General features: G+C 49.4%; 1 protein-coding gene across 1 annotated transcript in view; it reads left to right on the top strand.

The window, feature by feature from the left end:
• The window catches only part of ahdc1 (AT hook, DNA binding motif, containing 1), a 41049-nt gene extending 18306 nt beyond the window's left edge, over nt 1-22743 (top strand). The window contains exons 2-5 of the mRNA XM_061255487.1: nt 15488-15525; nt 16239-20846; nt 21162-21659; nt 21816-22743. Of these exons, the coding sequence (XP_061111471.1) occupies nt 16604-20812 (4209 nt within the window). The 5' untranslated portion in view covers nt 15488-15525; nt 16239-16603 and the 3' untranslated portion in view covers nt 20813-20846; nt 21162-21659; nt 21816-22743. The remainder of the gene's footprint in view (nt 1-15487; nt 15526-16238; nt 20847-21161; nt 21660-21815) is intronic.
• Nucleotides 22744-22978: the final 235 nt, after the last annotated feature.

Below are 22978 nucleotides of genomic sequence, written 5' to 3'. Positions count from 1 at the left end.
CATGAATGGCAATATGATTGGCAATACCCCAGTGGTACATTCCCCAATTAGTGTGCAATTAACATACATCATCGCTTTTCCTAGGTGTGATTACAGTTCACATCCATTTGAAAAAGGTTATTAATGTGGTGAGGAAAATGAATGAATTGTTTTGTTCAAACAAGGTGCAGGTTTGTACAGAGGGAGGGAGGGGACACCATGATGGCACAGTTTTAAACGTGTGAATGGTCAATAGCGCTCTTACAGATTTCTGCAATGAATGAAAGTCTCTCCAAAAATATCAGACATAATCGGAATGTCAAGCCCTCAGAACTAATTGTGTTGATGTTTTCAGTCGGTCTAAATGGAGTGTCTGTCTGCTCTTAGATACTTTTGTTATTCCTGTTTAGAGGATAGAGGAATTTGGACAGTGTGTTTTTTTTGCCATTTTTGAACTGGGGAAAGATGCATTGTGTATAATAGAAAACGGCACGCAAGACTTTGGCTGTGAAAGGATCAGTGCTCTGTGTTTATCATGCAAGACTCCATGCTTTGATATCCCATCTGTGTGTGCTTTTGGAAGGTAGAGTGATGCGTGAGTGTGTGTGTGTGTGTGTGCCACTGTGTGGATATGAACAAGGGTTCAATGTGTGTGTCTGAATGTGTGTGTGCCAGTGTGTATATGAACAGGATTCTGTATGTGTGTGTATGTATGTGTGTGTGCGTGTGTGTGTGTGTGTGACTGTGGTGTATGTGTGTGGGTGGGTGTTTTGTGTGTGTGTGTGTGGCTATGGTGTGTGTAGGGGGAGTGATAATGTGTGTATGGGTATGTGGGGGAGGCCGGGGGTAGATGAGGGTTGAAGCTGTGTGTGGGTGGATTTGTGAGTGGGTGGAGGAGAGTTTGGGTGTACGTGAAGTCTGTAAATTTGGGGGGCTTCAGGAGCACTGGGGGGGGGGGTGTTTGGGGGGTGATGTGGGGGTGGGTGAGCTGTGAGCAGCTGGGGCCGGCAGCCAAGCCACTGTGACAGCTGCGTTTCTGCAGAGTGTCACTGTGTGTCTCTGTGGACCCTGTGACCCACTTCTCCTCCCCCCACTCCCTCTCCTTCTCTCTCTCCATCTCTCTCACCCTTTCTCTCACACTCTCTCTCTCGCTCTCTCTCCATCTCTCCCCCTCTCTGTCTCTCCCTCCCTCTGTCTCTCTCCCTCTCTCTCTCACACACACACTGTCTCTGCTGCTGCCTGTATCTTAGCAACAACCACACTCCCCTTAGAACAGAGTGAGTGCCGTTCCTGCAACACCCGCTGAGAGAGGGAGAGACACACACGCACACATACACACTCACTCTCACACACACACGCACACACACTAACTCACTCTCACACACACACACACACACACACATTCTTTACATATGTGACTGCACACATGCGTGCACACACACACACACACACACACACACACGGACAGACAAGCACACACCTACGGACATGTTATATATGCGCAACTTTATATGCACAGACAAAAACTGTTAGCATACAAGCGCACACAGACACCTATTGTTTACACACATACACACACACATGCACAGAGCAGACTAAAGGGACAATCTTCAGGTCAAATCATAAACCAGTACCCATATCTAGGCATGACACACTGTGTTTTACTATATTTGTCATATTGGCAGGAATAAAAGAAGTAAAAGTAGGCAATAACAACCGTCGGGCTCTATGTGGAGTGCATTGAGTTCAGAAAAAGAGAGGGAGGTTGAAAACATATGGGAAGAGTACAGCACTGACAACTACCCATTCTTTATAGAGGACCAGTGTGTGAGACGGTCTAAAGCTGTTCAATATTTACTCCGCTGGGTTTGCAGTCTGGTTGAATTATTTAGTCTGTCGCCCCCAGACCCAGTTTATGTGCAATTCAGATTCCTGCTGCATGTAGATGATCAGGTCCGAACAGATGACCATGTCTATGTAGATGCCCGTGTCTTCGCCGATGACCGGGAATATGTAGATGCCCGTGTCTTCGCCGATGACCGGGAATATGTAGATGCCCGTGTCAACGCCGATGACCGGGAATATGTAGATGCCCGTGTCTTCGCCGATGACCGGGAATATGTAGATGCCCGTGTCTTCGCCGATGACCGGGTCTCTGTAGATGAAGTGACTGGGTCCATCAGCTACCTGCATAGAGAGGGCTACAGGAGAACTTGGGTCTGCTGAAGCAGGACTGTCAAAACTGCCCCTTGGAGTGGAGTGCAAATATGCAGTCCTGTACTTACCCCCAAAGGGACTCGTCCTGTTTGGGCTCTTGTTCATGCGGTATCGATGCGTCCAAGGGTTCTGCGCCAGTGTGGACTCCGACCTGCTGGAGTCCCGCTGTTCCATGCCTAATTGGTGAAATGGGTATGGATGTACTCAGCACAGGAATTGCTTCACACCGTTGCTTGATATTGATTGGTCGATGGCGTGGTCGCATTCTGCCTGTGCCAACGGTGTCTGCTATGCAGTCCTCTAACACGGTAACCACGGCAGCTACTGAGCTGACACCCCCCACTGCAGAGTGTAGAGCAATCTGACTACGTGCACACAGTTTGGAGTCCATAAGCAGTAGTGTGCGCCATGTTGTATTTACAGAGTAAAAAAATCTGGAAAACATAAATAACTAAATGATCGGGATTTAAAGCTATACATCAGTGGTTCTCGACCCTGTTCCTAGAGATCTACTGTGCTGTACGTTTTCATTTCCACCCTAATTTTGCACACCTGATTCTATTAGCAGCTCAATGAGATATCAAGCTCTTGAATGAGGTGTCCTTTTGTTAAGGTTGGAGTGAAAACCTACAGGACGGTAGATCTCCAGGTACAGATTTGGGAACCCCTGCTATGCACATGACAGTTTTCACTGTAGCCTGATCCAAACAGAGCATCACTGTGCTTATTGTGAGGGCTAAGAGGGGAGGGCTCTGTAGGAGGAGTTCCAGGGCACTATCCCTCATACAGACACTGTGCCTTGGTGACCAATGCCTGAACACCCTGCCTGTCCTCCCAGTGCATTGCATTCTGGGGCTTGTGTTTTTAAACACTTTTTAAGCCACTCTTTTTCCGTTTTCCCCCATTGTGGAATGCAATTCTCTGTCCTGTCCTGCAATGTTCTCCTTCAGTTTCAGAGAGAGCAGCCAAGCTCTAAAATGCCATCTGCCAGCCACCACTTCTGTTCAATCTGCATTCCAGCAGGCACCCAATCAACCAGAGGGGGCGCTCTTGCACAGAGAGACAGAGATAGTCCTGCTGAATGAATCCCTCCCTGCCTGTTACGCTATGGCCAATTATACATACCTCACTGTGGGGCTATTTATTACCTTCTTTATTGGCACAGACTGAATTAACTGGCAACTACACAACACATTGTTACAAGAAGAACTGGCCTGTATCAGTACAGTCTTGAAAACATTGTTAGCTGCCACAGACTGAGTCTAAATGTAAGGCGACACAGGCTGCCGAGTAAGAATTACTCAGTCTTCACCTCTCACATGTGTGGCAATGTACAGTATGTGTGTCTGGTTTGTGTTCAATTTCGAATTGCTGTTTTTTATTTGTTTTTCTTATTATTTGTTTTATCTTCATTATGAGTGCTTTGTGTCTTAACCTCCCAAGACCCAGCAGTACACTAAGTAAGTAAATTTGGTTTTAGCTTGCTTGCTTGTCTAGGATGACAAAAGCATGTATAGTGAAAATATTAAAAAATATATTAGTTTTCATTGAATGTCCCTGGAAGGGTAGGTTTCAGCATAGTACGCAATTACGTAAAATTAAAATTAAATCAACTAATGCAACTAATGCTACACATGTATGAGAAAAGCCTCTTGCTCTCCCCTCAGACATGTAGGTGTTTTTAGAATTGAATTAAAGGATAAAAGCCTGCTGACTTCCAGCGTCGCTTGACTATTGATCACACTGCTGAGTGGATGTGGTGGTGCGATTGGCTGTTACATGCAGGTGGGTCTTTGTGATTGGCCATGGAGGTTCACAAGCCCCAGATGTTTGGATGCCCTCACAGGGAGTGTAGCAGTGTATTTAAGAGGATTTGGGTTGGGGTGGGGACTGAGGAGCAGGGAATTAAGCCGTCTTGGTCTCACATAAATAAGGGAGGATGAGAGGGAGAGAGAGAGAAAGAGAGATGGAAAGAGAGAAAGAGACAGAGATGGAGAGAGAGAGAGTATTTAGAGAAACAAATAGGAGCAAAAATGATAAAGATGTGTAAACAAAGACGAGTATCTCTGCTCCAGTCTCCAGCAGTATGTCTCCATTGGCATTGCTCTCTCTCAGACACACATCCATCCTGCTACACACAGAAGCACAGACCTGTAAAGGTATTTGCACACATGAGTGTGTGCGCGTAAGTGCGGTGTGTATGTGCATGCACTGTGTGTGTGTGCGTGCGTGCCGTGTGTGTGTGTGTGCATGCAGTGTGTGTGCACGTAAGTGCAATGTGTGTGTGTGTACGCAGTGTGTGTGTGTACACGTGAGTGCGATGTGTGTGCGTGCATGCAGTGTGTGTGTGTACACGTGACTGCGATGTGTGTGCGTGCGTGCATGAGTGCAGTATGTGCATGTGCACTGCGTGAGGGTGCGTGTGACTGCGGTGTGTGTGTGCGTGCGCGTGAGTGTGGTGTGTGCATGCGTGCGTGCATGAGTGCAGTATGTGCATGTGCACTGCGTGAGGGTGCGTGTGACTGCGGTGTGTGTGTGTGTGCGTGCGCGTGAGTGTGGTGTGTGCATGCGTGTGTGCATGTGTGTGTGCGCACTACCTCCGCGCGCTGCGTGTATGTGCGCATGAGTGCGGTGCGTGTGTGTATGTGCATGCAGTGTGTGTGTGTGCGCGTGCGTGTGAGTGCAGTGTGTGTGCATGCAGTGTGTGTGTGTGTGCATGCGCGTGAGTGCGGTGTGTGTGCATGCAGTGTGTGTGTGTGTGTGTGTGTGTGCATGCGCGTGAGTGCGGTGTGTGTGCGCTTGAGTGCGGTGTGTGTGCATGCAGTGTGTGTGTGTGTGAGTGCGCGTGAGTGCGGTGTGTGTGCATGCAGTGTGTGTGTGTGTGTGTGTGTGTGTGTGAGTGTGCGTGAGTGCGGTGTGTGTGCATGCAGTGTGTGTGTGCACGCGTGCGCGCGGCGTGTGCGTGCGTGTCTGCTGCAGCAGTCTGTAATTAAACTTGCGCTGTGAAGTTGTGCTCGCTTCTGTCTCCTCTCACACTCCTGTCGCACTGATGCTTAATTAATGAATGTTATTAATTAAAGAGCGGCTGTGTCAGAGCGAGAGAGAGGGAGAGAGAGAGAGGAGGAGGAGGAGGAGAGAAGGAGAGAAGAGGAGAGAGCTACCCCCATCCCTGTCTTTAATTCTGACTGGGTTTTAGTGGCTTGAGAGATAATTGGTAAAGCGTTATTGGGGGAACTGCATCAGTGGACACCGTTCCCCTCCGGCTGTGACAGGCTCTGCGTTGGGCTGCTGCTTCTCTCATGAGAACGGGCATTTTCTCATTGTACAGAAGGGCTGGAAATCCCACCGTTTAGCCGCACCGCAGTGGAAAATGCAGCCCTGCGTGGTGCTCATAGCAGGGTGCAGCAGGGCCAGCCAGGTCAGTATGTCAGCCGGGCCATGCATAACAAGTGGCTGTTTGAGGTTATTGTTTGTAAAATTCCATTAATTCTTCAACAACATTCAAAAATCACGCCAGGCTGTCAAACCTACTTTCGCGGCGTTCGTGGAGTATATGTTTGTGGAGTATCGGAAAACAGTCTACAGTTTTAAAGAAATTAAAATGATTGCCTCGTTTTGAAAATTGTGAGTCACGGCTACATTTCACTGGAAATGAGAGTAGAGAGAGGACAGGAGTGAAGAGGAGAGGAGAGAAAAGGAGAGGAGAGGTGAGAGAGGACAGAGAGGAGAAAAGCGGAAAGGAGAGGAGAGAGAGGAAGGAGTGGAGTTAAGGAGGCAGCTCCAGCTCTGCATTGCACTGCCTCCCTCGTTTGGGCTGTGGTATAATGAGTTTGACTGTAATTATCTGTTTTAGGGAGACTGTGTGGTAGGCGTCACGGTTATACAGCGCTGTCTGGGTTCAGTGTGGACGGGATGGATGTCTGAAATGGACACTGGCCTTCTCTCACATGTCACTGAATGCATCTGGGGGTCACCAGAGAGAGGCACGGTCACCCGGCTAATGGTGCTGATGACAATGATAATGAGTGGGCTGATATAGTGCCTTTCTTCCCCTGTCCACAACAAAATATTTCTTTGCTCAATTGTGTGCGTGTATTCATGTGTATGTGTGCAAGAGCGTGTATGTGAGTTTGTGTCTGTGTGTGTGTGTGTGTATGCATGCGTGTGCGCATGTGTGTGCATGAGTGTGTGTGCACGCACCTCTCTCTCCCTCATGCATCATTAAGTACAGGAATGTAAAGGTGGCAGCTTGTCTTCGACCCCGAACACCAGAGCACATGTTTCTCCCTCCTGCTTTCTCTCCTCCCCCTCTATGCTCCCCCTCTCTTGCGCTCTATCTCCCCCCCCTCACACTCTCACACTCTTTCTCACTTTCTCTCTTTTTCTCGCAATCACTCTCTCTCCACTCCCTTTGCCTCCATTTCCTCTACTGCTCCCTCCCCCTCCTGCTCCCTCTCCTCCCCCTCTCCTCCTCCCCCTCCGGCCCCCCCCGGCCAGTCCAGCTCAGATAATGAGGACCATGTGGAGGGAGGGAGTGGGTCGTTGATGGATAGAACTGTATTTTCACACTCTGTTGCCACACAGGATCAGTAAGTACGGACCATGTTCAAACACGGTTGTCGGTGCGGCTCTCACTTGACCAAGCCGTCCGTGGTCATTGGAACCCGTGCACGGTTCACCACAGCCTGCTGCCTGTAGATGCCTCTTAAGTGAATCTTACTTACGTTCATCCTCGAGGTAGCTTTCTGCTAGGCGGTCCATACAGTTCATTTCTGATTAATGATATGTCAGCAGTTTTACAGATACGTAGGCATTGCTTGGGAACATGTTGGGAACATAGTAGTTTGTTGTAGCCGACTTCCTCTCAAGTGTAGCTGTGAAATGTGGTGGTTCAGTGGCCGGACTCGTAACTCCATGTTAGTTGCAGGTTCAATTATCAGTTGGGTCGCTGATGCTGTACCTTTACAACAAGGTTTTTACCCTCAGTTGCTTTGGTAAATATGCAGTCGTCTAAATGGAAAACGTAAAAAACAAGCTAGCTGGTGGATTGCTCCAGGTTGTTGTTGATAATATCGCCAGTATAATTAAAGTCCTGTTTTTGTTCAGTAGTGAAATTTAAAACCCAAACTGGCAAAATAACTTCCTGTATTGAAGCAACTGGGCTTGTAAACAGTGTCGAGGTCAATTGCATTTCAATCCAGGTCAATTCAGGAAATGAAATGAAAATGTCCAAAATGTTCTATGGGGAGTTTACAGTGAATTAATTGAATTTCACATAGTTTCCTGAATTGAAATGGAAGGTGTTACAGCAGGCTGGATGTGTGAGATGGTCTACAGAGGGAACAGAAGAGCTTGCAGCATTTCAGCAGGAATGCACACTCATCTTCACTCCCATTGGCTGACACTGCTGCAGCGTTGGACGAGCAAGCGAATATGATTGGGCATTCTGTACGGGGATGAAAAGATGATTATCAAATAAAGGCATCGTTACAGCATGTGTGCACCCGCTTAGTGGTGTAAGAAACAGTCATCAAAAAGGTCTGCCCCCCCCCATTCACACTGTCTCCTATGACCACTTCCTTTGATATATCAGGCCTATTAATGATGTTTTTACTGGGTAGTTTGCCTTTGGACACGAGTGGACGGATTTCCCTTTTAAAAAGACAGCTTGTACACAGCGGTGGCTGACACTCTGAAAGGTCAGTCTGCCTTTTATAAACCCATGCAGACATGGTGAATAAATGAATGAATGGTAAAACTGTGATATTATCGACACAAAGGCGCGAGTGCATTAGGTATAGCCCAAGTCCACCGTCTCTTACGATGGTTTTATTTTCAGATGGGTGGTAACTCTTCCCCGTGACAGACCTATAATTTGTCCAATTGAGGTGAAATGGCACGTTCAGATGCGGTTACGTGCTATGCGAACGATATTCGCAGCAGGTCCAGTGTGCAGTGCTCTAACCTCTACACTACTGTGCTTGTGAGGTCTCTCCCCTGGTGTAAAACCCATCTAGGACCAGCTGGAAATACCAGCTACCAGCTGCTTCAAAACATAGCTTGAGCTGGTCAAACCATGTTGAGTATAGACCTGGTCTAACTGGTCAACCAGCTACCAGCTGCTTCAAAACATAGCTTGAGCTGGTCAAACCATGTTGAGTATAAACCTGGTCTAACTGGTCAACCAGCTACCAGCTGCTTCAAAACTTGAGCTGTTTTTTTCAGCTACAGTTTAGCTACAGCAACACAAGGCAGGCTGTTCAAATGCAAGCTCCCTACCTGATTTCCCTCCAAGTCTGTCGTCTCTAGGCCCTTGCGCTGCTCCATGTTTGTATGTTGATCGAGAGAGTGGTTGCGAACCGCTGATTGTTTTGCGGAGGAGGGGGGGTGTGGGAACTGTTTGGGACTGTGTTGTTTAGCGTTCCCCTGATAGGGCTGTGACCCTGCCTGGGTGTCTGTGAGTTTCGGGGGCGGATGGAGTACTGAGTCCGTGTAGGCTGTTGTGTAAGAAGCAGTTTGGCTGAGCCCAAACATGGTGTCCACTGGGTCTGGGTGGTGGGCGAGGCACTTCCGGGTCGACTGGGTCGAGTCGAGCGTTCCGGTGACCTTGACCCATGCAGACGGTGCAGGCGACCGGGGCGTGTGTGTGTCACACTGCAGGGAACCCCACTCACTGCCTGTCAGCACACATTGGATCACACACTACACCCTTCCCCTCTCCTCGGATGTAGAGCGGTGTTAGTCGGAGTGATGAGCTGGTGTGAGCGCTCCTCGCCGTATGACATTAAAGTGCATCCGTGGTGTTTCTTTAAGACACACAGCAGCTGGGAACCTGACATTTCCTGTAAATGCAAGAAGACAAAAGAAAAAACCCCAAACGCTTGCTTGGATGAACCAAGGACGTAGATTCATTCTCCATGGCCCACTGGCTCTGACTTACAAAGCGCATGATGCATCCGACAAAACGCTCTCGACTTTCTTACAGAGAAGAGCCCTCCGTGGCCTTTTAGGGGCTGAACGGCAGGGATGATTGGTGCGGTTGGTGACAGACAGCTAGGAAGGTTGTGCTGGGTAGCCTCTCGCTCACCAGTCACGCACCATCCTTCATCCCTCAGCGGTGCATTCACCCGCTTAGTAACTTGATTGCTATGTTCATAGTTCCCTCCCACTAACCCGTTTTTTTGATGCTGAGTCAGCGCTCTTGAAGAACCCCTGCTCTGTCCGTTTCCTTTTCCTGTCCAGAACTGACCACCCCTCCCTCCACCACGGCACCACCCCCCTCCATTTCCTCCGCATGGCTACTCCCCCCTGCAGGAACCCTGACTCTGCCTGTGGTCTGTCCCTGCCTCTGTGCTCCTCTTCCTGTGTGCCAAACTCGCCTCTTCCAGCCCACTCATCCCACCTTTGCTTCTTGACCTTGCCTTGTCCACTGCTCTGAGACTACAATTCCCAGAACCCACAATCCGTCCCTTCCTCTGCTTGGACTCAACCCCACCCTCTGTTTGGACTCCACCCCTCCCTCTGCTTTGACACCCCCCCCCCCCCTCCTGTGACTCCACCCCCCCCCCCCCTTCCCGATTGGACTCTGCCTTGTTTTCCCCTGGCCCCTCCCCCTCTCTCTCTGTGCCAGATGCTCAGTGGCTCCTGCCCCTGGGAAAAGTGAAGGGGGTCAGACAAATGAAGGAATGTCTCCTCCCCCCATCCCTCCTACCCCATACAGATGCAGTAACCCCGCACCACTACACACACACACACACACACACACACGCACTTACACACATGCGTACACACACACACAACCTCCAAGAAATATGCATCATGCAATCATGAGCACAGACATGTTCACAAACACACACAGTACATACACACTGAGGATACTGTCTGCAGGGATTTAAACGTCAGTGTGTGTGTGTGTGTGTGTGTGTGTGTGTGTGCACGTGCTTGTGTAAGTACGTGAGAGAGATTGTCTGTATATGCATGTCTGCATGCCTTTGCGTGTGTCTGTATGAGTGTGAGCGAGTACTTGCTTGTATGCTTGAGTGTGTGTGCGCATGTGTGCGCGTGTGTGTGCGCGTGTGTGGATGTGCATGTGAATAAGTGCGTTTTTGCGTGTGAGTGCGCAGATGAGTGCTGGGTGGGTAAATGAAGGAATGGATGTGGCACAGGAAACAGCGTGTGAGGAGAGGGAAGGCGGGAAGGGGGGTGTGAGAGAGGAAAGGAGAGAGGAGAGAGCGAGGGGGAGGGGAGGAGAGGTGAGTGAGGGGAGGAGGAGAGAGAGCTGGAGGCTGATCTCTCCTGGCTCAGGATGGGGTACCCGACTGCTGCCAGCTGTCTGTCGGTGGGCAGCAGTCATGTGACACAGCGCTGGAAACAGCGACATCACAGGATCAGTTACCGCAAGAGGCGGGGGGGGCTGGGGGGTGGGTGGGCGCACAAGAGCATTCTAGACAGTTCTGAGCCGAAACACTACGGTTGTGTAGCTAATGTGTGTGTGTGTGGGTGTGGGTTAGACACTGTACAGTATGTGCGAGAGTGTGTGAATATGTGTACGTCTACACATACGTACGTAGTCAGTGAATCTGTGTGTTAAGAGTGTATTTTGAGATGGATGAATGCTAAGCCCTGATTCTGCTCTCACACTGGGGTCTCCAGTGGGACTGGAAAAGCCATGAGACTGGGAAGAATAGAGATCTGTGGGTGCTGTGGGCTCTGTGTGTGTGCGTGTGTGTGTGTGTGTGTGTGTGTGTGTGTGCGCGCATGTGTGTGTGCGTGTGTGTGTGTGTGCGCATGTGTGTGTGTGTGTGCGCACGTGTGTGTCTGTGTGTGTGCGCACGTGTGTGTGTGTGTATGTGTGTGTGTGCGCACGTGTGTGTGTGTGTGTGTGTGTGTGTGCGTGCGTGTGTGTGTGTGCGTGCGTGCGTGCGTGCGTGTGTGTGTGTGTGTGCGTGTGTGCATGACTGCACATGTGTGTATATTTAGATGTGACTATGTGTGCATGCTTATGTGTGTGCTGTACGTGAGTGTGCATAATTCTCTATGTGTGAGTCTGGGGCGGGGGGGCTGGCGTATTAATTATGTGTATATTTGTCTGTCATTGGATATTCATGAACATTTCCTTATTTTAGCTTCCCATGTGAGTTTCAGTGTTCATGCCACAAATGCACAGCTGTATGAATCTCTTCAGTCTTTTTCATAGCTTCTCTCTCCCTCTACCTGTCCGTCCTTCATGTGGCCCATCCATCTGCTTTCTGTCCATCCCTTCCTGCTCAATGCTTCTGTTTGTCCCTGTCCTGGCTTCTCCCCTGGATTCAGAGTGGAGGTCTCACTGCTGCCCCCTGGTGACCGTGTGCCTGAACTGAAGAAACAGTCAAACATTCTTTCCTTCATTTATTTCAATACGCACTTACTCTGCCCTCCTCTGGGTTTATGTAAGTGCAGACCTATCATAATTATTTATTACCGTCCATGTTATCCTTTTAAAATCAAGGCTCCCGTTCCTTCTTAGTGACACTTGAAATGCCACACATTTCCTCAGCTCTCCTGGAGATCTGCACTGCTCTATATTTAATGGACGGAAAGGCCGATATGGGGATACCACTTCTGCACCCCAAAGCCTTTGATAACAATAACTCCTTAAAGGTGGACATGAATTCATCTTTCATGACTGATTAAATGAAGTTAGATCGTTTTGATCCTGTCTTTCTATCTAATGATTAAATTATACATTATTCCACACCACACTGAAAAGTTAATTACAAAAAAAAAGTATTTTGCACAAATGTTTATCCAACACAATTTACAGTTAATTAGACTAAGCAGGAGTCAATTCCCCCTGGAGCAATGTGGGGTTAAGGGCCTTGCTCAAGGGTCCAACAGCTGTACGGATAATTTTAGTAGCGTGGCTAAACCAGGGATCGGACCACCAACCTTGTGGGTTGCAGTCATGTACCATAACCACTAAGCTACAGGCTGTCCAAACTGTGGCTCCAACAATCATTCCACGGTCAAATTCACTTATATTACCTTTCATCCCCATTCTGACATTTGGTCTGAAGAACAGCTGAAGCTCTTGACCACATCTGCATGCTTTTAAGCATTTCATTCCTGCCACATGTTTGGCTGATTACATATTTGCATTAACAAGCTGGTGTACAGGTCTACCTAATAAAGTAAACTGGTAAAATACCATTTCAGAACAGCATTGCTCAAACAGGTTAATGTGTAACACATTAATCATTTTGTAATATCTAGAAGTACACTGTATATGACAAAAGCTTCCTTGCATGTGGTCATAGGGCATTTCTTCGTGTGTTTTGGACACCATTCCCGTATCTGTCTCTCATTTGGTGCTCTTATCAGCTGGGATGCATTCATACTTGATATCATCAGCTTTGTATAACTTCAGTACCTTTTTATTCAATATTTGATTAAAGTGACTGCGTAGCTCCTATATGAGGAACCAGAGTGAGCATGTAAAACTATCTTTATGGAACTATTCTATATTTCTGGAAATAAGAACACCACTGTTTGAGAATGCATTTTGCATCCTTTCACAATGAAAGTGTATTACAACCTCGCTAACATAGAACATAATTTTCAAACTCGTATCCATTTTGCTGATCTTGTGTTTCCATTTGGAAATAAAGTAGCTTTTTGACGTCTTTTTATCCCCTTACATTTTTCATTTTCTCCCAATCTGGAATGCCCAAACTGTGTTTGTAGGCCTGTCCTATTGATGAAATGTTCCCTCTCATTTTGGGAGGCCAGACTGCGATGCCTTGGGGAGAAAGTGGCAGACTGAAACCCTGCACCCCCAGGCGGGGCTGCACCTCAGCCTTTGGGGGCCTTAAAGGGGGATTCCAGCACAAAACAACATTTAGCTCATTTAGCAGATGAAGGCATAACTGATTCATTCTCTCTCTGTGGCTGGCCAAAGTGAGAATTTTGCATTATGATATCCTTCCTCCTTTTTGAAGAGCTACAGTGGGCTGAGTGATTTCAGGGTCCCTGAAAGCTTTAACTCCCATTCCCAAACTCTGGGTGATGTAATCAGTACTGGCTACTTCCACAGATTCAATTCCTGACAGAAAGAGTGTTTACTTGTTTCCTTAGTCCTACCTCACGCTGTCTCTATGCATGCAGTGATTATTTATTTTTTTATAATATTGTATTGTTTCCTGCAGGTGAGCTTTCAGAGTTTTTTTTCTGTTACTTGACTTATGTAGTAGAGGTATAACATAGAATTGATGTGGGATTTTGCCTATTCACACTCCTGATTATTTTCCTTGTAGGTGATATTTGCTGCTTTATTTTATATTGGTTTTCCTTGTGAATTTATTTTATACTCTGAATTTTTAAAGTGTGTGTTTAACACTGATAGGTGTCATCCTTAGACTAAACATTTCAGTGTAATGCAATGATATTGCGTGACATATAATTTGCTTCTAGGACACATTTTTTACTGTATGGAGATGCTATAAATAATGCCATAAACTGCTATTAAAAGCCATTTTAAATGGTTTATTTGTACATATTCACTTTGACATTTATAAATAGGCTGTAGAATGCTTTTATAAAGAGGTCATCTCATGTACTTACAGTAGGTGTCTGGAGCTTGAATGAATAGCTGTAGGAATCACAATTTGCAGACTTTTTGAACAGCAAGACCTCTGAAAGTCTAAACACTGGCCACCTGACTGATTGCTGCACTGCAGCACTGGTGAAAGCAACTGTATGAATTTGCTGCTTCACTGGGTATGAATCTTTTAGATGAAATAAATGATAATTGCACGGAAAAACTTTCATTCATTTCACTAGTATTTCAGCCACAGTGAGTATATAGCCTTTTGTACAGTTTTCTATCCATTTTGTTCTTACTCTTGAATTATTTTATTAATGTGCAAAATTGTTAATGTTCAAACTTTTTGAACTTATTTGTTGTGGACACACAATGCATATAAAATTATGGGCTAAAATACCTTTATTCAAAAATAAGGTATTTGGTCATTCAGACAGGTGGTTTCAAGTTCAAAAGTGAGTTTAACAGAACTGCGTGACTAAGGAAGGTGTGTTTGTACCCAGCATCGCACTGGAAGCTTTGGGTAGAGATGAGCATTTTAGTAGGCATGATGAGGGGGATGTAATAGGACATTGAAGGGGATGAAACCGAGTTTGGGTTAACTGCAGGCAGGCTTGCTTCCACATGCCTGAAAGATTCAGACACCTTAGTACGGCAGCAGACAGCTGTGCCTGAAGTCTGCTGCAGAGAACGCTGTGTTCACAAAATTTTTGCTTGAGCACATTCCTGCCCTCTTCTCCACAAGCAGGTCCTGCATCACACACATGTCACATGACGCTGTGTGCCATCATAAATGGAGAAACATCTCTTTATTTGGCGTCCTTGGGCCACCTAAGCAGAACACTGGATTGTAACTAGCCGCTGCCTCCATCATAGTTTATGGCTTAAGACCATAGCGGCAGTAATGAGCCAATCACGTCTCAGCACATGCAGTCATTATTGACTTAGAAGACTTTGAGGGGTCTTGCAGCTTAGACTTTGATTAGAAAATGATTGTGCGACATCACTGGAATATGTCTTTGTTCATCAATGCATTTGTTTTTCATTTAATAATATTTTGCATGTCAGGCTGTGTATATTGATGAGTGGACAGAGGCTCTTTGCCATCGATGCATTTATTACCGAGGTATTTGATGTCCTGTAAGCTTATTACTGAACACATTGGATAATTTGGGCTAATTTTAATTAATTCTGGTTTTGAAGCCAACCTTCAGTTCACAATCCTCAGTCACCCTGCTTACATTCGTCATTGTCAAAATTAAATATTAATCATTTTCAAGATATTGAATTGAAAAGGACTCACTGGGGACTCCAGAAAGGAATAGAGTGTGGGGGAGTTCCTCTTTGGCTCAGTGGTGTGCACTGGATACAGTTATATTTTTTCTCTGGAAACAGGCAGGAGGTGAGGTCTATATACTGTAGCAGGAGTCTGTGGAGTATCAATCTGCTCCACATGGGCTTGCATCTTTGCTTGGTCTGGATAGCCTATCAGCAACTGTAAATTCCATACTGTCCTCCAACAGACCGGCTGTAGGCCTATTGAATGACTTTTCACAGCAACTGAAACCATTATTCCATTATGAATCTTTGCCGGTTTGTTACTGTCCAAACTTCCTCTGTGGCAATGTGATGCACTGTCAGCTATAAACTGGCTAATAAAATATCCTGACAGCATTGTGTATTGTAATTGACTTGTGTTCTCCCTGTCCTTAGGAGCATCAACAACAATGGCAGGAACCATGGAGGACAAGGTAATATTCCCTGTCTCTGTACACAGCGTCTGGTCGCCTGTCCTTGAATAATGTTCTGCCCGGCCCTGTTCTTGGAGATCTACCATTCTGTAGGTTATCACTCCACCCCTAACAAGGCACTCCCCATTCAACAGCTAGAGATATTGTTGGGCTGCTAATTAGTGGAATCAGACGTGCGTTCAACAAGGGAAACATTCCTGGCAACTATTTTCTGGTCGAACAGTTAGTGTTGAACAATTACTATAAATTAACATTCTATTTAGTTCGCTACCAACGCCTTTTTAATAAAAATTTGTTCTAATAATGTTGGCTAGCTGCCACATGCTAGCTTTTCAAATGTTAGCTAACATTAGCTAAGGTCTTGGCGCCTGGCTAGTGTAATAAATAAAAGCTCAAATAAAAACCTACAGGATAGTGGATGCTCAGGAACATGGGAGACAAGCCACTTGGGAGCTCTGTTTGTTCTCTAAGACTGCTGATTGATAGGTTATTAAATATATAATGTTACTTATTAATAACTCATCCTCTCACTCATACATGACATAGGCCTTTAGATGTGTATTACATTCACTGTATAATACTTAGATTTTGCAGAACTATTATTGCTGTTGATATTGTTGTCATTGTTTGTGTTTGAATATTATCTTTTGTTCAAAAGAAAAGACGCTGGACTTGTTGTAGTTATAATGTACTCCTCTGTCTCTTTTGTGAAGGTCTGTGTTTCCACCTGCTAGACCTTCAAGGGTCCCACCAGCCTGTCTCCTGCGAGGCTGCCAAAGTCCATTCTGCCCAACCACATCGCCGTCCCACCCCCAGCAAGCAGGAGATAAGGGGACCGACTCTTCCTTTGCTAGGGCAGGAGCGGTAGAAACCGTGGCACAAAAACCAGACGCTGTCCTCCAAGGCAGCAGGGGCCAGAGCACGGACGACGGAAATAACTTGAGCTACAGTATTAAAAGGCGACAGGAGCAAAGATCAACACACGGACAACAGTATCGAGGGGGTCCTAGCATCCCTACCCCTTTCTGGTGTCAGGGTGGACTCCACCTGTAGTCCCACTCTGTGATCTTTGAGGTCCATGAGCCGTCTGTCAGGGCGCCTGCGCTCAGGGGGTGTCCGTCTCAGCTGTGGGCTGCTCGCCGAGGAGGACTGCTTGGAGCTGGAGGGGCCGACAGGTTGGGGGGGTGACGGAGGCCATGCGGGGGCCACCGGAGGAGCCCCTGCGACAGCCTCTGGGGCCTCCCTCCACTACAGCTTCTTCTCCTCCCCCTCCCTGGCCAATGGCCTGCGCAGCCCGGAGGAGCAGCTGCACAGGAGGCCCAGGATCGGGGCCAGGAGGCGCAGGCAGTCGGAGCAGCTGGGGCAGCTGGAGCAGCTAGAGCAATCAGACTTCCCACTGCAGCTGGAACAGCTGGAGCAGCTCCCACAGATGTGCCCAGAGCAGCAGATTCAGGGGCAAGTTGGTACAGACTCTTCCTCCCTATCAGATCTGCCCACTGTGGTCCCCCCACAGATTCTCACTGGATCCCCTCATCGTGAGGCCTACCCAACTTCTACACAGCCACATGCCCCTCCGTACTACCCCCCCAACCCCAGTAACCCCCCCCAGAGGAACATAGACACTCATGCCTGCCCAATCACTGCAGCCTCCCCACCAACACCTGCCCCCATCCCGAACACCATCCTAGCCCCGTCTCCTGTCCCTGTGCCCACGGAGGGGGAGAGGAAGTATGCCCTGCGCAGCTCTGGACGCCCGCGCTTCCCCTGCAGGCTGCGCAAATCGTCGCGCCTTCGCCGACCCATGGAAGATGAGGAGAAGAAGGAGGAGAGGGAGGGTGAGGTACAGGAGGAGGAGAAGATGTGGAAGGGAGAGGCTTTGGGGCTGGAGCTGGGGCTGGGGTTAGGGGAGGAGTCCATCCTGCCAGAGGGGGCCAGTATGTCCGGTGAACTCCGGCCTATGTCCCGGGCTCCCGTGCTGGGGAAGACGGTAACATCAGCCCTTGAACCAGTCCAGCCGGCCCCCAGCCCCACTTCGTCCCGCGGTCGACGCAAGGGAAGGTGCATTGGGATACGGAAGATTGTGGTGAAAGTGGCCAGAATACCCGTCAGCCTGAGCCGTCGCCAAAAAAGCTATAAGATCTCATCTATGGAGGCTCCTCCACCATTGCCAGGGCAGGAGGGGGGCAGGGGGCCCGGGGCAGAGGGCTGCGAGGGGGCAGGTGGGGGCGAAAGTGGAACTGCAGCCCCTCGAGAGCCAACTGCGCTGCTGAAGATGAAGAATAACGGGAAAAGTGTAATGGTGATGTTCCCGCCAGGAGAGCTTCCCGTCATCCTGAAGCGTCGCCGTGGCCGTCCGCCAAAGCAGGTCGTACCAGGCCAGCCTGACCCGCGAGAAGTCCGAGCGAATGCCACCAACACCGGGGAGCCAAAGAAGCAGAGGCGTCGCCGCCGGGTCAAGCTGCCCTCCCCGCAGCCCTCCTACGTGGCCGACACCAATGACGTTAAGGCCGAATACGGCGACGTCCTGTCCAAACTGGCGTTCCTGAACCGCCAGCCCCCGGCTACAGGGCGCTGCTCCCCTCCCCGCTGCTGGACCCCCAGTGAACCTGAATCCTTCCACACCCCGCCAGAGAACCCTGGTATCTCCACGTTGCTTCACAGACTCACAGGTTTCCGTCGCAGGGGGGGTCGTGCGGGGTGCACAGGCGCCCGCGGCGGTGTGGCGGGCTCCAGTGAGGCATTCAAAAGCTCTTTCAGCGATTTCTTTGAGACCATTGGAAAGAAAAGGAAAGTGCCCCCCTCTGAGCCTGGACAACCCCGCAAACGGGGCAAGGGGGCGGCAGCGGGGCTCAGTAGAGCGGCTCTCCTGGGAGCCGACCCGGGGGGCCTTGCTCCAGGGGAGAAACCTGTCCGCAAGCGGCGTTCACGTAAAAACGGGGTGCTGAAGTCAGGCCAGGGGCAGCAGGACCAGGATGGGGCCAACGGGGGTGGTAACTGGGGCGTCAAAGGGGGTGGTCGGGAGGGTCTTAGTGACAGGGAAAGGGGTCTGGGGTACCAGGGTTGCTCATCACCCAGAGGGGGCTTTACCTCCTGTGACATAGGAAAAGGGGGCTTCTACCCCAGCCCAGGGGTGAGTGGGGGTGGGGGAGATGACGCCCAGGGGCTTTTTGCGGGGTACTTCCGCTCCCTTCTTGACTCTGATGATTCCTCTGACCTGCTAGACATCTCCCTCTCCAGCCCGGCTTCGCGCCCTGACTCCCGAAAACTGGGGCCTGGGTACGAATCCAACAGCCCTGCACCGAGTCAGCGCTGGTCCCCTGCCTTCCCTAAGAGGACGACCAAGGGGCCTAGTCCCGCCAGTGACGGACCCTTGCAGCCTCAATGCAGCACCCCTGGCCGGCCCCCATACAGCTATAGCCTATCCCAGACCTCTCCCACCACCTCATTCCCAAAATCTGCACCTCCTACCCTCTCTTTGTCTCGGTCACCCAGCTCTCCGCACCCCTCCTCCTCCAGTTTTCCACAGTACCCTGCTGGCTATAGCAGTGGGCAGTCAACTGGGGGTGGCAGTACTACACCCCAGCAGCAGAGATTGAGTGACTGTAGCTACTCCTACGGTGTAGGACTTGGCAGCGGCAAGGCCACCTCAGTGTCCCCCGCAGGGCAGTGCCACATGGGCTTTTCCAGCTTTCAGACTGCTCAGGCTAAGCGGGGCTATAGTGGATATGCTGGATCAGCCCACTCTGCCGCAATGCGGGGGGAGCCTGGGCTCTTGGCAGGGCCAGCTTCTCCAGGTGGGAGTTACATGGCTATGGCAAAAAGCCCCTTCCCTTCCTCCTCACCCCCTGAGAGCTGCAGACAGTACCCCTCTTCTCAGTGGGGATATAGACCGGGGTACCAGAGCTGGGGGAACGACAACTTTGGGCCACACCAGTACCACGGGTACAATGACTATGGCACCAGTGGCAGCCACGAGTCCAAAGACATCTTGGATATTTCAAACTACACACCTCAAAAGGTCAAGCAGAGGTCTTTCTCTGAGACATTTTCTGAGTCCTCCTCTGACTCCTCCCACCTGGGGCCAGCAGGGGCAGGCATGGGGGGTGGGGGGAGTGGAGGTTACAGACCACGGGACCTGCCATCAGGGGAGGGGCAGTCCAGTCTGTCCAGCCTAGAGAAGCTGATGCTGGACTGGCATGAGAGCTCAGCTGGCTCCTCTTACAACTGGAGCCAGAATGTTCTCTTCCAGGGAGGGTCTAAGCCGGGGCGGGGCCGGAGGAAACGGGCAGAGCCCCAGGGGGAGAGGGAAGGCTGCCCCTTAAGTTTCCCGCCAGGCTCACCCTCCAGTTCGCCTTCGCCGGTGCCCGGTTCCAAACGTAGCCCGATGGCCGCCCGACAGTCACGAGGATCGAGGGGCCGGGGAGGGTTCTCTTCCTGTCAGCGTGAGAGAGCCCCCCCAGGGAAGCCCAAAGCCCAGAAGACCCCTGCCTCGGTGGCCCAAGCTGGTGGGGCAGGCCTGTACCAGGACACACTGGACTATTACAGCGGGGACAGCAGCAGCCTCTCGCCCCTGCCCTCCCAACAGCAGGGATACAGCATGGAGGTCTGTGAGTATTCCAGCCCCTACTCTGTACACCCGTCCACACCCTCCTCCGATGAGCGCTTCGCCCAGATTTTCCCCGGCGAAACCGCCTCTCTTTCCCCCAGCATCTCCCTGCAGCCTGACGTCCTGAAGCCGTACCCCAAACCGGCCCACCCCCCGGCGTTCTCCGTGCCCTCCCGGACCTTCTCCCCAAGCTGTTCCCCTACCCCCCGGCTCCTGCCCTCCTGCGGCGCGGCCAACAGCCCCCACCGCGCCCCCAACAAGGACTTCTCACAGTATGACTCCCCCAGTTACTGTGGCTCCCCCTGCTGGTACGGGCAAGGAGGTTCACTGGCCGGTAGTCCACACAGTTATGAGGCAGAGCGCCCCCCTGTGAGCGCCGTGCCCCCCCACGCCCGGACTGAGAAAAGGGACCTGAGCCAAGTGGGGGGGGCGGGACTACGATCAGCACCTCCTACACCTTCTCCTTACCCCACCCCTCTTCATCGAGGCTCCTCCTCTTCATCCTCCTGTGCCACAGTTGGCCTGGACTCCCCACTGCCTGAGGACCTGGGTTTCTCCCTACACCCAGAGAGCTACCCGACCATGCCCCAACGCTACGCCCCCCAGCCACCCCGCGGTGGCGTACTATGCCAGTTGCTGGATCAGCCCGCAGAAGACGGGTTCACTGTTACCAGCCTGTAGTGTGCACCATTGTGTTGAATGGAGTGGGCCACAGGTGAGGTTAACTCTTGGTGTCCATCAGCTTAAGTACTCTCATGAAGACTTTCAAGTGTCACCCCTGAGTATGACTTATGAGTTTAGCAGACATCCTGTAGCTTTTTGTATACTGTAGATTATAGTTTCAAAATGTCCAATTTACACAGCTGACTATTTGTCAAAACAATAATTACATTTATTTTTTGTGCTTGATCATTTGATATTATTCATAGATTATATATTAGATTTTTTGGCTTTAGTGCAAGCTGAACTCTTTTTGTCTTCCTTTTCTTCCCACTCAATCAATTTCTGTCTGTCTTTCTTACACACACAGGTGCAATCAATCATGTTTTTCAGATTTTTAAACTTTTTTTAAGAAGATTGAATTCATGGCAGGCTTTTTAAAAAAAATTAAGATGATAATGATGAAGATATAAGCTGACAACTGTGGACACTTGAAATTAATTTTAGTCTCGATGGACACACTTATACGTGCCCCAGCAGTGACAATCAAGAATCAACAGCAAACACACTATACACTATACACTGAATACACCTCACATGAGCTCATTGACACACACACACACACACACACACACACTACACATCTATCTGTACACACAAATTAATTGTACATTACAAAGCACATTCAGATTTATGACTGACACACACACAGGCACTCTGCAGCTGGGGGCAGTGGAGTTCCTGGAATGTGGGTGCAGAAGAGGATATGGAGAATGAATGGTGGCTGGACTGGAGAGAGGAAGAGGCTGATGGACAGATGTGTGGACCCAAAAACACGCACAACAGTCTGTCTACACAAACGGTCCAGGTATGTAGGAAACTTCACGCATAACAGCCACTTCAGTCTTTACCCACAATTCCACATGTTTTCTTCTGCCCACATAAAGAGGGATACAAATGGTTCTAAGCTACATGAGTGTCTCTCTCTCCCTCTCTCTCTCTCGCTCTCTCTCTTCCTTTTTAGTCTCAATACCATCTCCCATCATGCACCAGGAGTGATGGATGACCTCGCCTCCGACAATCCCTCTCCCTCGCAGCCTCTGCCACCTAGCAACCAGCAACAATCCCCCTCCCCCTCCTCCTCCACCCCCCAGAGCTGTGGACTCTGCTCATATGATACCAGCATCTGTACATAGACTTCAACTTGAGGAGAAGAGGACAGATATGTGATGTTATGAAAGTAATGTGACATATGCACTGAAAAGGCTTATTTGCGTTTGTTGTAAGGGGCTCTGTTGCTCTGGAAAGGAGCCCTGTGTAGATACCTGGTTTTCTTCAGCAGGCGTGGGGTGATTTCCCTCTTGCCTGTTTCCCTTCCAGCAGACGTGTGCCCCCCCTCCCCCCCAGTCATCTCCTGTGCTTTCCGTAGCGTGGACTGCAGCATGGTCTCACTCGTAGATTTTGTTTGTTTGTTCATTTGTTTGTTGGTATGTTTTTTTTTCTTGAGGAAAAAAATGACACAAATATGATGTGCTCACCCCCAAAGAAACGGACTTGTGATTGTGTACATACCCCTGTGGGCGCAGGGCGTGGAGAGAGAGAGAGAGAGAGAGCGAGAGAGAGAACGAGAGAACGAGAGAGTGAGAGAGAGAGAGAGAGAGAGAGAGAGAGAGAGAGAGAGAGAGAGAGAGAGAGAGAGAAATCGAGAGACTGAGTAGGTCCGTGGCTCCGGTCCAATGAGGGAGGCAAGTTCTGGATCTCAGGGTGTGGACTGGACTGCCTTCTCTTCTCTTCTTGTCTTGGCTTTTCTTTCACTCTCTACTCTGTTTCCTTTTCCTGGTCTAATTGTGTTGTATGGTGATTTGTGCAATGGAATATTGTATTTGTCTGTTACATATCATGTATCTGAGGTGCAAATATTTAAATACACATTTGGTTCCAACCATTGCTAATCCCTGACTGGACTGATATTAATGTCTTGTGGGGGGAAGTGTTCGGGTGATCTTGTAGGTGTAACAGTAGTAGGTCTGCTGTGGCTTTAAACCATGGCACGAATTGGCTGTTTCACACAACAGACACACAATTAGTGCAATTACCAAAAAGGTCCTTAGACTAATCACACCTTTTTTACATGTTGGGGGCGACATGGCTTAGGCAGTAAGAGCAGTCATCTGGCAGTCGGAGGGT

Source organism: Conger conger, chromosome 9, assembly GCF_963514075.1.
Source record: "Conger conger chromosome 9, fConCon1.1, whole genome shotgun sequence".
Lineage (NCBI taxonomy): Eukaryota > Metazoa > Chordata > Actinopteri > Anguilliformes > Congridae > Conger > Conger conger.
The sequence above is the reverse complement of the archived record's forward strand: the minus strand, read 5'-3'. Positions and strand labels throughout refer to the sequence as shown.